The sequence below is a fragment of the Anguilla rostrata genome, chromosome 18 (assembly GCF_018555375.3).
Source record: "Anguilla rostrata isolate EN2019 chromosome 18, ASM1855537v3, whole genome shotgun sequence".
In the NCBI taxonomy this organism is placed as follows: Eukaryota; Metazoa; Chordata; class Actinopteri; order Anguilliformes; family Anguillidae; genus Anguilla; species Anguilla rostrata.
The window spans coordinates 16,073,975-16,087,578 of NC_057950.1; the positions used below are offsets into that span (position 1 = coordinate 16,073,975).

Sequence of the window (13,604 nt, forward strand, 5' to 3'; positions counted from 1 at the left end):
TAGCATAGTAAAATAACCCCCATATTATAAAAGTATTTTCAATGTCTTCTGAAATTGCTGAACATGGTGGAGCATAAAATAAAACTTTGAGTATATTAAAGTGAGTTCATGTACATTTAATGCTCCTTAATGGCAGACCACTGGCATAAGTTAACATTCGCAAATACTTACAGTACAGCAAGTGACAGTTCACTTTCTGGGAGTTTTGATATTATTTCATTATGTTTTCAATTGACGCAGACAGTTTTATATGCAATGAAGTTTATTTTAGATATTTACACAAGTTTCTTAAGACCTGCCAGCTGGCATCATTAGGGGTACTTGTGGCCTAAAGCAAGACAATATGTTTCAAGTAACTCAAAAAAGCAGTTAGTATATTAGCAATGTTGTGGTTCCAGAGGTTGTACATATGAAATTCATTTGATTCACAATTAAAACATAAATATCAGTTATATCATGCTGGTAGTTATTTTCTTCGCAGGTCACCTATACCATAAGAAATAATTCTCACTGAAAATAAGTTTGAATGTTATTTTTGAAGAATAATCCAGTAATATACACACGTACAACCTCTGGAGGCAAAACGTTGCTGCACAAAGCTGCTTTGGAGTTATTTCGGGCGTATTTCCTTACTTTAAACTCCAAACACTGAATGTCCCAGTAGCAACCATTGTAAAACTGACAGGTAGTCAGTAACCTCCGTAAATATCTCAAGGAAGTATCTCCATTGGATACAAAAAAACCCCACATAGTCCACTGGAAAACATACACTGAAATTGAAATAATATTTAAAAAACTCCAGATAGTTAACTGTCACTTTAAGTAGACTTTTTGTACCACATTTGCATGAAAAGGTTGTACTTTGAAAGACAGCCATTTCCGGTTTATCATAGTTATATTTCTTTAAATCTCCATGATGTACAAAACTCATGTTTGACCGAAGCCAAAATCTGTGAGACCTCTAGGAAATAGGAATTTTTGTCCAAAGGGTGATTAAATCTTGGTTTAGATTTACAGTTAGATACAATATCATGTCTTTTCATATATTTCTCACAGTCTAGATTAGAAATGGATTGTCCTGGCATTTTTCTCATGATTAAGAACAGTTATACTCGGCATGAAGGGTGATCAAGCTCAAGTTAACTGCTGACAAGATTGTCATATGCTTTACAACCATACATATGGTGATTTATATAGCGGCACCCTCCTGGGTTTTCACTCTCATTTGCATAGTCCATCACTTGCTCTCAAAGGTCAGCTTGAGGGAAATATAAACATGCTGAAATTAATAACAATGGGAGAAGACTGTAGCACTAAAAATCTGTTGATGTACTTTTTGATTTTGCAACAGGCCCTTCTGATAACAATGAAAATGCACATTCCAAATGTATGCCCATGGAAAGGACATATTTTCAAATTTGAAGACTGTTCTTAATTTCCCAAGAGAGAAGGTTTGAATCCACCAGAGCATGCAAATGCACTTCATGTGACCCTGGTAATGCTTCCCCTACAGAATTTCACAGGAAAGTAGAGTATTTCGGTAATTGGCATACATAACAAGTAATAACATCAACATTTTTTTGCTCGAAACACCCACTAATTATATTCATAATCAATATTTGATTCAGGCAAAGATGCTTTATGGCAAACAAGCAACACTTATCTGTGCGTGCCTTTGGCACAGCATATGTATATATAATAAAAGCTAAAATTGATGTCCTCTACTTATTGGTTGTTGAAGGTTATGACTAAGAATGGAATGCTAAGAATAAGGCTTCAACTTTTTCTGTTGAATGCCAGAGTAGAACTAACAGGGGAACTGGTTTCACCGAAGGATTCGCTGTAGCCATGTTAGGTACTCTAGTGTGGCATATCTGGTCATTAGATTCAGCCTTGCAGATAAATTATTTGTTTTTTCAGTTTCAGTGTATTGTATTTTTTGGCCCTTGTGAAAGATAATAGCAGGATTGTGTTATTTTATTGGGGAATTTTATGGTCGAAAGATCTCTAATCAGGCAGGGGAATGGGTTAAAATTAACTTGCTCGATTTCCTAAAGCACAGAAGTATAATTATGTTTGCTTGTTATATATAATGACTAATGAACCATGCATCTGTATTCTAGAATAGGTAAACTTGCTTACCTATAATAAGAGATAATGAGGGATGCGGCAACACATTTAAAGAAAAGATTTCCCCACCAAATGCAGATGATACTACAAATACCGAGAGCATGATACATGTAATAATCTGCTTGCTAGGATAGCACTTGCTAATATTTAGACAAATTGCTCTTGAAGAATGGAAAGAAAAAAGTATTTGTGCTTTTGGCTTCCTGTATCTGCAATTTTGAAATGATTAAATTTGTGAAATGCTTTATGGAAACAAATGGGAATTCACCAAGCGCAATGGAATTTTAAAAAGGTACATTCTAAAACTTGAATGAATCTACCACTGCTAACAAAAAATGTAACAACCTACTACAAGTGTAGTGATGTTTTAAAAAATAAAAGCTTCATTTAGGGAATAAGACTCATTTCAAGTACCTTTGGACTTAAACACATTCCCATTTCACATTTCTGTAACTGTCTAAGTGCTGTTAACAGAGTGTAATGGATATGAGATTGTGGCACCATGCAGTAAAAAGCTCTGGGTTCATTTAGGTAATGAGACAAACACTGGGGAACTGTACTTTGCCATACATCTTGACCCAATGGTTTCAGAGAGTTTGGGGGAACCCACTAACTGACTCCAGGGTGGTAGAGAAAAATGGCATATTTCTGCTTGCAGAAATGTGTAAAAATTAATGAATGATCGAAATGTAGAGAATCAAAAATAGCAATGTGATTCATGTGCGGAACATATTGACAAGATATATACAGACTGTATACTGTATCTCTGGGATCTCTGTGCCCTGTGTAGGGCCTCTCTGTGCCCTGTGTGGGGTCTGTCTCTACCCTGTGCAGGGCTGCACTGTGCCCTGTGTAGGGCCTCTCTGTGCCCTGTGTGGGGTCTGTCTCTACCCTGTGTAGGGCCTCTCTGTGCCCTATGTGGGGTCTGTCTCTACCCTGTGTGGGGCCTGTCTGTACCCTGTGTAGGGCCTCTCTGTGCCCTGTGGGGACTCTTACCTTCACACATGGGCTGTGTCCCACTCCAGGACCCGTTGAAGAGGCAGGTGCGCTCCGCTGAGCCAATCAGAGTGTAGCCTGTCTCACAGGTAAACCTCAGGAGACTCTTCAGCTTGAACTCCTCTCCCAGCCTGGAGCCATGAGGAGGGACACCGGGGTCCCCACAGAAACCAGGGCTCCCGCCTGGTCCAAAGAGAGAACACAGCTCCTCAAAGAGATGCATGACAACAGCAACCAAAAACCCAATGATTATTCCACATTAATGTAAATCACTCTTATACAATCCATACAACTCCAATATCATCAGCTTGGTCCATCACAAAATGCAATAACCCACAAGGGACATTCAATACGGTGCATTCAGAAGGTGAGCTAAAGCCTTGGTAAGAACCAAAGCTCTTGGTACCTGAGCAGTAGGGTGGAGATCCACTCCAGTGCCCCTCCTGTAGGCAGACCCGAGTGGCGTTGCCGACCAGCACTCTTCCCTGGCTGCAGGAGTAATGTACCACAGCGGCATTGGTGAACTTCCTCCCTGACATGGCGGCATTGGGCGGCGTGCCAGGATCACCACAGGAAATGGCTGGAGGGGGAGAAAGAAGAATAGCAAAGTGGACACAAATAGAAACATGGAGCTCTGGTACTTCCGTCTGCATTAGTGAATCTCCAAGGTTATGCAAAGGCAGTAGCATGAATGGGAAGTTAAAGTAATTTGGATTTTCCAATCTACTCGGCTATTTTCCTCACGTAATGAATATGAGTGAGTGATAGAAAATATTTTTGTCGTAATCCCAAGATTGTCAAGAAAATAGCTGAATGAAAATGCAACCTTGACATCATGGCAACTTGATGAAAGAAATCAACTTAAAAATAGAATAGCACTCTATCTGGCACATGCCAACTCAAGAAACTTGGTATTGTACTTCCTAATTTCATGGTAGCTTAGTGCTAGCTTCATACTAGGTTCGTACTAACTTCATGAAGTAAATTAGTCTCTGTTCATGTGCATTTCCTACTGACCTCCATTAGACATGAGCTATCCAATACTACTGTCTATCTAATCAGGACCACCTTTTGTAGAGAGTCATCATTTCCCCATTAGCAACACTGCCACTTTTGTCTTCCACCAACAACAGTGCTGCTTGAAATGGCATTTAAACTGCAAATACTGCTTTTTTCTATTGAGACAATAACAGCACATTACTCACAAAGGCACTTAGGAAGTGATCGGTCCCAGAAACCGTTTGACTGGCAGGTGAGCACTGATGAACCCAGCAGATAGAAGCCCCTCTTGCAGTGATACATCACACTGGCTTGGTAGCTGAAGCTTTCCGGGTAGTTCTGCTGGGAATGACGAATGGCATTCTCCACAAAGCCTGGATCTGAGCAGTTTACCACTGCAGGGCAAAGAAAGCAACAGGGACCTTCAGAACAAATAACAGGAAAACCCGGGGAATCCAGAAAGGACAGCCAAACTGCACAATCACGGCAGAAGCCCTTGTGTGATTTCAGCCCATCATGATTGTTTCAGGTCTGCTTTAAAATGCATTCTCTCAGTGGACCGTTCCAACAGCTGTTTTCTGCATGATGTCATTCCGTCTTTCATCCTTGCTGTGATGTAATGGCATGACATTGAATGAAATGACTCAATTAGACCTTGTTTGGTCAGTCACCAAGCGATTGCAGCAAATATCATTAATAACGCAGATGTAGTAATGATTTTACGCAGCATGTATGTGCACTGCTCTTTATTTCTCACTGTGCAAGACAGAAAAAAACAGTGAGATGGAACTGGCTGCTCCTGCCTGACACTACTGGCTTACATTCATTACCCTTCACCAGAAAGAGACAAAAGTTGAAATCAGATCCAAGGAAAAAAACCCCAAAAAAACAGATTGGTTTCCTTCAGTGACAGCTGCCAAGGTTCAGCAGTCAATTAAACCCGGGGGGCAGGGGGCAAACAATTGCTAATTGGCACTAGTTATTGGTATGCCCTGCTTTTGCTTTAAGACACCATTATTCAGGTGGCAGGCTTAAGAAGAGAAAAATTTTAGGTAAGCTATTACTGCGCGAGGAATGTCAAGCAGTGCAGAACGTCTTATGTCACAGAGTGTGTCAGCGTTCCGAGGGAGGGTGCAAACTTGTGATAGCACTATACGGATCGGCAAGACCATGGCGGATTACTGTTGCTATGGACTGAGTCGCAAAAAGGACACTGTGAAACATAGGTGCAAATAATGACTGGCTGATATTCTTGACATATCTACCAATTGAAGGATCCAACAGCCTATGCTGTACATGTATCTGAGACTTCCTCCCAGTAACCAAATCTTCACTCTAGCGAATTCTGATTTTGCAATGCAGTTCTTGTACAGCTAAACTAATAAACGATAGGACTACTTACCCAGAGTAAAAATGTGGCAAATTAAATTTTAAAGAGGACATTATAGATTAGCTATATACAGTCTATGCTCATCTAAACTACACTGTACTGAATTTGTTAATAATAATAGACACTATGCTGAGAATTCTGGGACTGAATCATGCAAGCAAACATCTGAGAAGTGCAGGGACCACAGCAAACCTCAGTAGGATATCCACCAAGCTAGCATACGTATATCAAACACACATATGACATTCCGACCACATATCTCATTCCTTTAAATCGCATTCACATTAATGAATTATTCAGTTGAAAACATCCAACCAGTTAGACTCGCTTCATGTTCGAAAATTCTGAAGCAATGGCAGACATGCTTTGATGCAACCGTCTGAATTTCAAATTTAAAACCTGGATACGAGACCTGGAGTTTCTCGCACAGTGGTATGACTCATGTTGTAGGCCACTGAAGGATGGGGACGGACAATCAGACAAGTGTTTTTTCTCTCCAGATGATGTATTTGTCCTGTAAGGTCTTGAGGGATAAGTGAGAGAGAAGGGCTGTGTATAAACAGGAAAAGCAGCGCTTAAAGGTTCGTACCCCTGCAGACTGGGAGAGAGTTGCTCCATTGGCCGTTCGCCCTGCACTGAGCACGTGCGACACCATGCAACAGGTAGCCAGTGTTGCAGGTGAAGTTGACAATGTCGTTCAGATTGAACTCGCTCCCATTGGTACGTCCATGTGCAGGGTTGCCAGGGTGACCACATGTAATTGCTGAGAACAGAACAGAGTTACTTTACTGAAGGAAACCACCCAAAAAAGACTGTATTTATAATTTATTTATCTTTTCTCCCAGCATGGAATGTCTCATAGTTCTTGTAGGGCCATTTTCTTGCTCTGTCAGTGCATCAGAAAGAACACGGTGAACTGGAACTGTCCTTCATTTATCTACATTAGCACAGAACACTGAAATATATAGAAAGATTGGTATAGGAATGCAAGTCTTGAAAAGTGCCAAACTATGTGTGACCCCTAATATGTATTTTGTTCTGGGAAAGTGGTGCTTATTGGTAAACGTTCCCAAAACTACTTTAAACTCTAGTCATGGTTTATTCATGGAATACACTGTAGATATACATAGATTATGAGAATTTTGCCATTTTCAGCAAATAGGGTTATTGTGATTATTTGTATCATTTTCGTTACAGCACTGAATAGTATTTGTGATGTGAACATGGAATGTACAGCTTGAAAGCTTTACAACAGATCTGCCCCTCTGGCGACCTTCATGAATCGCACCTATTGGCCCTGACTGGTTTTAAAGGCTTAAATACTAAGACAATTCCAGTCACTGTGATGTACAAACTGCACTGGAATATGAATGAATCCATCCTCAATCTTTAAAAAAAGAGCGTAACTTACGGACACAGACGGGTGCATGTCCTGACCATTTGTGATCCTGCTGGCAAATCCGAACGGAGGTGCCAATTAGTCGAAACCCCAGGTTGCACTGGTAGACAACCGTGTCCCGGTAACTGAAACCATCTCCACTGATGTGACCATTTGTGATTGGGTCAGGAGAACCACAGTGGCCCGCTACGAGACAGAAATAAATCATCACAAATTACACCATGTTAATATACCCTCTGGCTCTTCTATACAAGCTTGACATAATTCAACAGAATTCCACGATTCATTCACAGGAAGACTAATGCTGATATTTGCAATTATTTATTTGTTGCAATCTTTAAAAAAATAAAAATAAAATAGTCTATACATATATATATAACAGACAAATGCAAACATCGACACATAAATGATTAATTATAAATAAACATTACTTATAAAGCTTTTCTCAAAGCACTTGCAGTTTTCAGTACACTCCCTTAATCCAGAGACCTACAGGAGTCTAATAATCTGCCATTTAAACTGAACCATAGGAGCACTCAGTAAATATATATACTCATTAATAGTACAGAAGGTCAATTAACATTACGCTCATAAAAAAGGATGCACAAACTAGGCAGCATTATAAACATACTACTGTGGATTGTATGCAAAGAATGTAAGCCAGTCTATTCAAAAAGTTAGAGGTAAAAGAATATGGATTTACATGATTTCATTATCAAAGCAAAGAAAACTAACTAGCTATTCAACTTTTAGTTATTTACTTTGTAAGAATGGTAGTATAGGCTGATTACAAGTGATTGCACTGCCAAATATGAATACCTTGCTATGTATACATATGACTGAATTGTTCCAATCCTACTGATTTCCTGGATATTTTCAGTGTCCCTGTTGCTGATGTAAGAATCGTCATCTATATTTAGGTAGCTAACAAACTAGAGTAATTGGGCATCTTTGTTCTAGTTGCTTTCTGTTTGTTAGTCTGGCAATCAGAAAGCAACTTGTGAGTAAACCCTTTTCAATGTTCCCTCTCTCCTGATTAACAATAACTTACTTTACATAAAAAATAAATGCTATTTTACCATACATCATTTTGGAAATAAGTAAACAGACACATTTTTTGTGGCTTAATGAACCCCTTTTAAATGTCAGTAAAAGTGATTGTAAAGGATCGTTAAAGTTGACTAAACAATTGTTAAGACTGACGGTTTATGGAATAGACGTTCTCATCATTAATGCAAAACTTCGTTATTTTATTGTGTCTAAAATAAGTGGACACTAAGCTGCTTCAGTTTGTTTATTTTCTCAATTTGAATAAAGTTATTTTTGTGTTTGCATTTTCAACACATAATGGAGCTGGCTGATAGAGTATTATAACACAAATGTGAGTGGGGGGTGGGGAGTCCATGCATGGACATACTTTAAGTGAAACCCATCTGTGTTTCTGCCTGTCTCTCTGCTCCTGGCTAAATGATATGCATCAAAGGAAACCGGTTAAGAGTGGTAAGGGTGAAAACCTATAATGCAGTGTAAACAAAAAGCTAAATGGATGTTAAGATGATACTGATGCCATTACCCAGACATTTTGTTTCCACTCCATTCCACAGTCCGTTTGCTCCACACTCTCTCACGTGTGATCCTGACAGCGTGTAGCCTGTGTTACACGTGAATATCGCCGTGGCGCCAAATGTGGACAAGGTGCCAATCTTGTTGCCATTCGGTGGAGAGGGAAGGTCCCCACAAGAAATTACTAAAAAGAAAATAAATAAAATGTATCATTTTCCTGCTCAGGAGAACAAAGAATAAAAATAATGAGCAAGGTTACATAAATATGAGGAAACTGCTTCAATTTATGTAAATCGTAAATGCAACAGAAGCACACAAATTTCAAAACAACGCATCTGAATTTGTGATGTTCTCATCTTAGCATGCTCCTCATCCTGAATAATATGACAGTTTCATATTCTTCTGTCAAGGAAAAAGGTTTTCAGTTACGGCCGACAAACTCTCTAATGAATGAATGACGCACAACCATGTGGGAAAGCAAACTATACTCAAATGCTGTATATTAGAGAAATGGAAGCAATTCTATAGAGGTTATCTGGAGGGAGACGACACACACATGCGTGCGCACACACACACACACATACACACCCCTGGAATGTCATCCATTCTTCCATTTTTCAACACATTGATTTTTGTATGTAGTGATAATTTTATATATTTCTAAAACGCATAATCTCTGATGATAGATTAAGTAATTGTAACTTTCTTAATTTTCTAATAGAAAACAATTGAATAGAACTGGTAAAAGTTCACTGAGGTAAATGTTAGCATGTTATTCTAATGAACGTCTAGTACAGAAAGTTAAGAGTGTTAAGTAAAAGAGTCAAGATATTCAGATATTGGTGAATTTCCATTTGCAGGACTGTTCAAGTGCGATGATTATTTTTTAATGTGTTTTCTCTGATGCACCTGATTCTCTAGCTAGTTTCTAGAATGCAGATGTTCCTAATCCTTGATCCTCAGCCACGAACAGTAATACTCAAATAAAATATATTTACTCTGTTTACAATATGCAAAATAACTGTGTGTAGTTCATAGCATATTTCAATATTTAATATGTTCTCTATTGTCTATAATCATTCTAACTAATACCATACAATTACAATTATGATTAGCGGAGTAATTGTTCTGTAGATGTCTTCACCATGTTTACATACATACGTCTCGATACATTTATTTGCATTTAAAATCCTACTGGATATCTGGAAAGGCAGGCTAGAGCAACTGAAGCTCATTGGCATCTTTACCATGACATGTAAACACATGAAATATTAATTCTTCCCCGATTCCAGTATTTACATTTACTCTCTGTCCTCCCATTAGCTTTGGTGTTTTTCTCTGGATAATTCACCATTACAATATTGGTTATTGATATTTGCACAGAAGAAACAGGACTGCAGTACGATGTTCTCGGCCCTCCTTGTGAATTCACACCTAATCCAAGGGATTACACACAGATCAGGGCAAAAATACACAGAGACTTAATAAAGGGCACTGCAGGATTTGGTTTATCAAGTGACAGTCTGAAGCCTTTTTGCTTGGCAATCTCACATACTTTGCAAGTCATGAACTGAAAAATGAATCTGTGTATTTCTGCAGACAAACATTTATCTCATCATGTTGCACCACCTTATTATTATTATTATTATTATTATTATTATTATTATTATTACTGAGGGGGAGACACTTCTTGCTTCTGAAGAGCTTGATGATTTATTCAGAAATATTATATGCAGGTGAAGTGCAGTATGCAGCATGATTCAATTCTCAATTTACAGAGTAGTTTTGAAATCTGTGTAAATCGATACTTTAAATTTACATTGTTTATTAGCAGAAGACAGACAATACTTTGAAACCAAGGACAGTTGACAATATCTTTGGGGTTTCACGGAACACAGAGCGAAAAGTAAACCACACAAATATCCGCTGTCGGGTTCAGCAAATTAGAACATTGCCCCGAAATACGGCTGCTGTTCCTCTCCCCTCCCCAATAAGTGCTTCATTGTCATGAGCACTGCAATGAATGCAACCCTTACTCTTGCAGGTAGATTTCTCCTCAATGCCACTCCAGGTTCCATTAGCCAAGCACTTGATGATTCTTCTACCTCCGAGGTAGAAGCCTGGGGTACAGGTCAGCATAATCTGGGTCCCAAATTCATTCAGTGAACCAGAAATGACACGCCACACCATGTTTTCTGAGAGCAGCGTGTCGATGCTAGGGCATTGTATCGCTGCAGGAATTAAACAGACAAGCATTAATGTCATCCTTGTGTACAGCCACTTCACAAATGCAATTCAATTAATGAAAAAAAAGAGAAGCATATTGTGTGCATTCTTTAAATGGAAAAAAGATGATGTTTAATTGTGTCGTCGGATTGGAGTCCCTTATTAAACAACCGTACAAAGTTTTTAGAATAAGAATATCAAAGCCCTGAGCGACTAACGACAACATGGTTATAAATAATATAAATAAATAAAAATTCTGCAGTTAAAAATGTCCATACATACAAATAATCAAATAACCCAGGTAGTACGGTAATGCAGACTTGTCACAGAATAGGAAGAAGTAGTCATGGTTCTGCACCATGAATACAAAACGTGCTTCCCTTTAGCAGCTATATCTATTTGGATTTGAGATGAATTGTTGACTTTACCTTTTCATTATACCAGGTGTCAAAAACATGTCATTCTGCAAAAAGTGCTGTAATCAGTATGGACATTTCATGAATTAAACTGATTTTAATCATTAACCATTTCCTCAAATGCACTCCAGAGGAATCCGTTTCCTCTGGTGATATGCGTCGGAACAGAGCCACACTGTAGTCTTTTCCAATTAGCACTGTTGGTTTTCATACCCTTCTGGTGACCACGATAAAGGCTCAAATAGAAGCATTTTGACACCATAAGCTACTCAATATAGCATAATTGTTGTAGCGCTATGGTTAAGCATCTTACGCAGACAGCGCGGTGGGTGCACTGTGTTACTCCAAGACCCATCCCCCTGGCAGACGGCACTGAGAGACCGGCTGCTCTCCATCCTGTACCCTTCGTTACACTGGTAATGCACTTTACTTCCCACTGTGTATTGGAAACCGTGGAATGAACCATTACCAGGGGGGTCAGGAATTCCACAGGATATAGCTGCAAATAAAAACAACAACAACAACAAAATGACATGGTTTACATTATTTTATCCCCTAGCACCTGAACATAACCCAGAACTTGTATCAACCACATTGCCTGCCATTCTCCAAACCCTAGCCTTAATTTTAACGTTAAGCCTGATGATAGGCCTGGGATTCACCACAAATATGGGATTTATATATTAAAATGAATGAAAAACAACATAAATATTATCAGTTCAACAAAGGAAATACAAGGAAATTACAGGGTCTTATGACCCAATAGTGAGACAATTTTGGTAATCCAAATCAAGAACTAAGCCTTGCATACATTTACAAACCTATTACAAATATTTTTGTTGTTTTTTCTAAACAAAGACAAGTGTGACTTATTTTCACTCAAAATCTAAATCTCACTGGCTGTAAAGATCATAACGATAAACAGTATTCTCAATAAAATACAGGACAAGCAAAATATTTTCTTGATTTTAATAACAGCTATGGGACTAATTAAGAGGCAACATTGTTATTATTGAACTGGATCACAACCTTGCGGCTGTAGCCAATGATTAAAGAGAGACGGAAGTCTCCACAGTACCTCTATGACCCGAGATCCTGCAACGTGCATGGCTTTCACCAGTTACAGAAAGGATTAGACTTAATTAGCATACATTTTAACAACCCTCAGTCAGACACGCAAAATGACTTGAATGTTATGGCAGTAAACAATAACCAAGGTAAGAACATTAAGGAAATAGCTTTCTCTTTAAAACTGTAAGATGTCAGTTTACTTCCTTTTAATAGATGCAATCATTCAAAAAAAAACCTGCTTCTACTGCAGTATTTGACTTTGCCAAAGTAATTAAATATGCCTTGCATGTGAGGAGTGTTCACTGTAATTCTGGGTCTCTCACTGCAGTCATTGGATTGTCACAGGAATAATACATGAATGAGCGTCACCCCAGGTATACAACAGCATGTTGCCACCTAAGACAGGAACCCTCCACCTTTAAACCTTACATCCCAAAGTGTGTTCAGAATCCACTGGTAAAAGTATTCATTGCCTTCCTGCCATGTGAGATGAGACAGGGCTTACCAAAAGCACATGAAGCTATACTATTGATGGAAGAAAACATGCGGTGTTTCACAGTATACTCAGAAACAAAGTTGGGCTTCGGTATGTACAGGATGTCTGAATTTATTATGAATAATTAATAATGCATTCATAGTTACTGTATGAATTGTAGTTTAATACACAGCCTTACAAATCCTGTGTCAAGAATATATATATTTTTTTAATAATATTTTTCACCCCTAAAAAAAGCTTATCTTGCTGAAAATTCCAGTTTAAACCAGCCTAATCTGGTCAAGATGTTTTAATTTGTGTTTTTGTGAAATTTTAGTCGGTAATCCAGCTGATCCCCGGTTGACCAGCCTATATGGTCAGCTACAGTAGTTCACCGGTTGGCCACCAGCTTACTCTACCAACTTTGACCATTGTCCAGCTCGAGAACAGCTTTGCCCAGCCACCAGCCAGCTATGACCAGCTGTAGTGTTCAAAAAGAGCAGTCTGCCCAAGGTGCCAGCCCATTTATGCAAAGAACTTTCAATGTTTTTCAACTTTCCTTTTGGAACACATAAATGATCAATCCCTTCTCTTTTTGTTGTAGTGTCAGTTACAGCCCCAGGTTTTTACTCGAGGAGCATGCACTGCTCATGGTAGGAGTTACAGGACCAAAAGGATGCCACAGCGCACTTCTCATTAAGAGAAGCAAGAAGCTTTTTGGTTGGCTAAGTGAAACACAATCTGCAAGTCCTCCATTACTTTTCCCTCCTCATATTTAACATGTGTGGCCGCAATTTTTAAGATATCACTCGCATCTGTTCATTTCACAAGCGCCACAGTCCTTCATATAACAAAATACCTGTCCACCATCGGAAATTTTGCTGAAATATACGTACGTTCTGCATAAATCTTCCTAATGACACACACATTTCCTTTCCA

At 38.8% G+C, this 13,604-nt stretch overlaps 1 protein-coding gene across 1 annotated transcript in view; it reads right to left on the reverse strand.

Moving 5' to 3' along the window:
* The window catches only part of csmd1a (CUB and Sushi multiple domains 1a), a 499,342-nt gene that overhangs the window by 15,279 nt on the left and 470,459 nt on the right, over window positions 1–13,604 (reverse strand). Inside the window, exons 50-57 of the mRNA XM_064317365.1 lie at window positions 11,433–11,618; window positions 10,514–10,708; window positions 8,488–8,661; window positions 6,927–7,100; window positions 6,105–6,278; window positions 4,332–4,520; window positions 3,533–3,706; window positions 3,127–3,309 (exon numbers count right to left, since the gene is read on the reverse strand). Coding sequence (XP_064173435.1) covers window positions 3,127–3,309; window positions 3,533–3,706; window positions 4,332–4,520; window positions 6,105–6,278; window positions 6,927–7,100; window positions 8,488–8,661; window positions 10,514–10,708; window positions 11,433–11,618 — 1,449 coding nt within the window. The remainder of the gene's footprint in view (window positions 1–3,126; window positions 3,310–3,532; window positions 3,707–4,331; window positions 4,521–6,104; window positions 6,279–6,926; window positions 7,101–8,487; window positions 8,662–10,513; window positions 10,709–11,432; window positions 11,619–13,604) is intronic.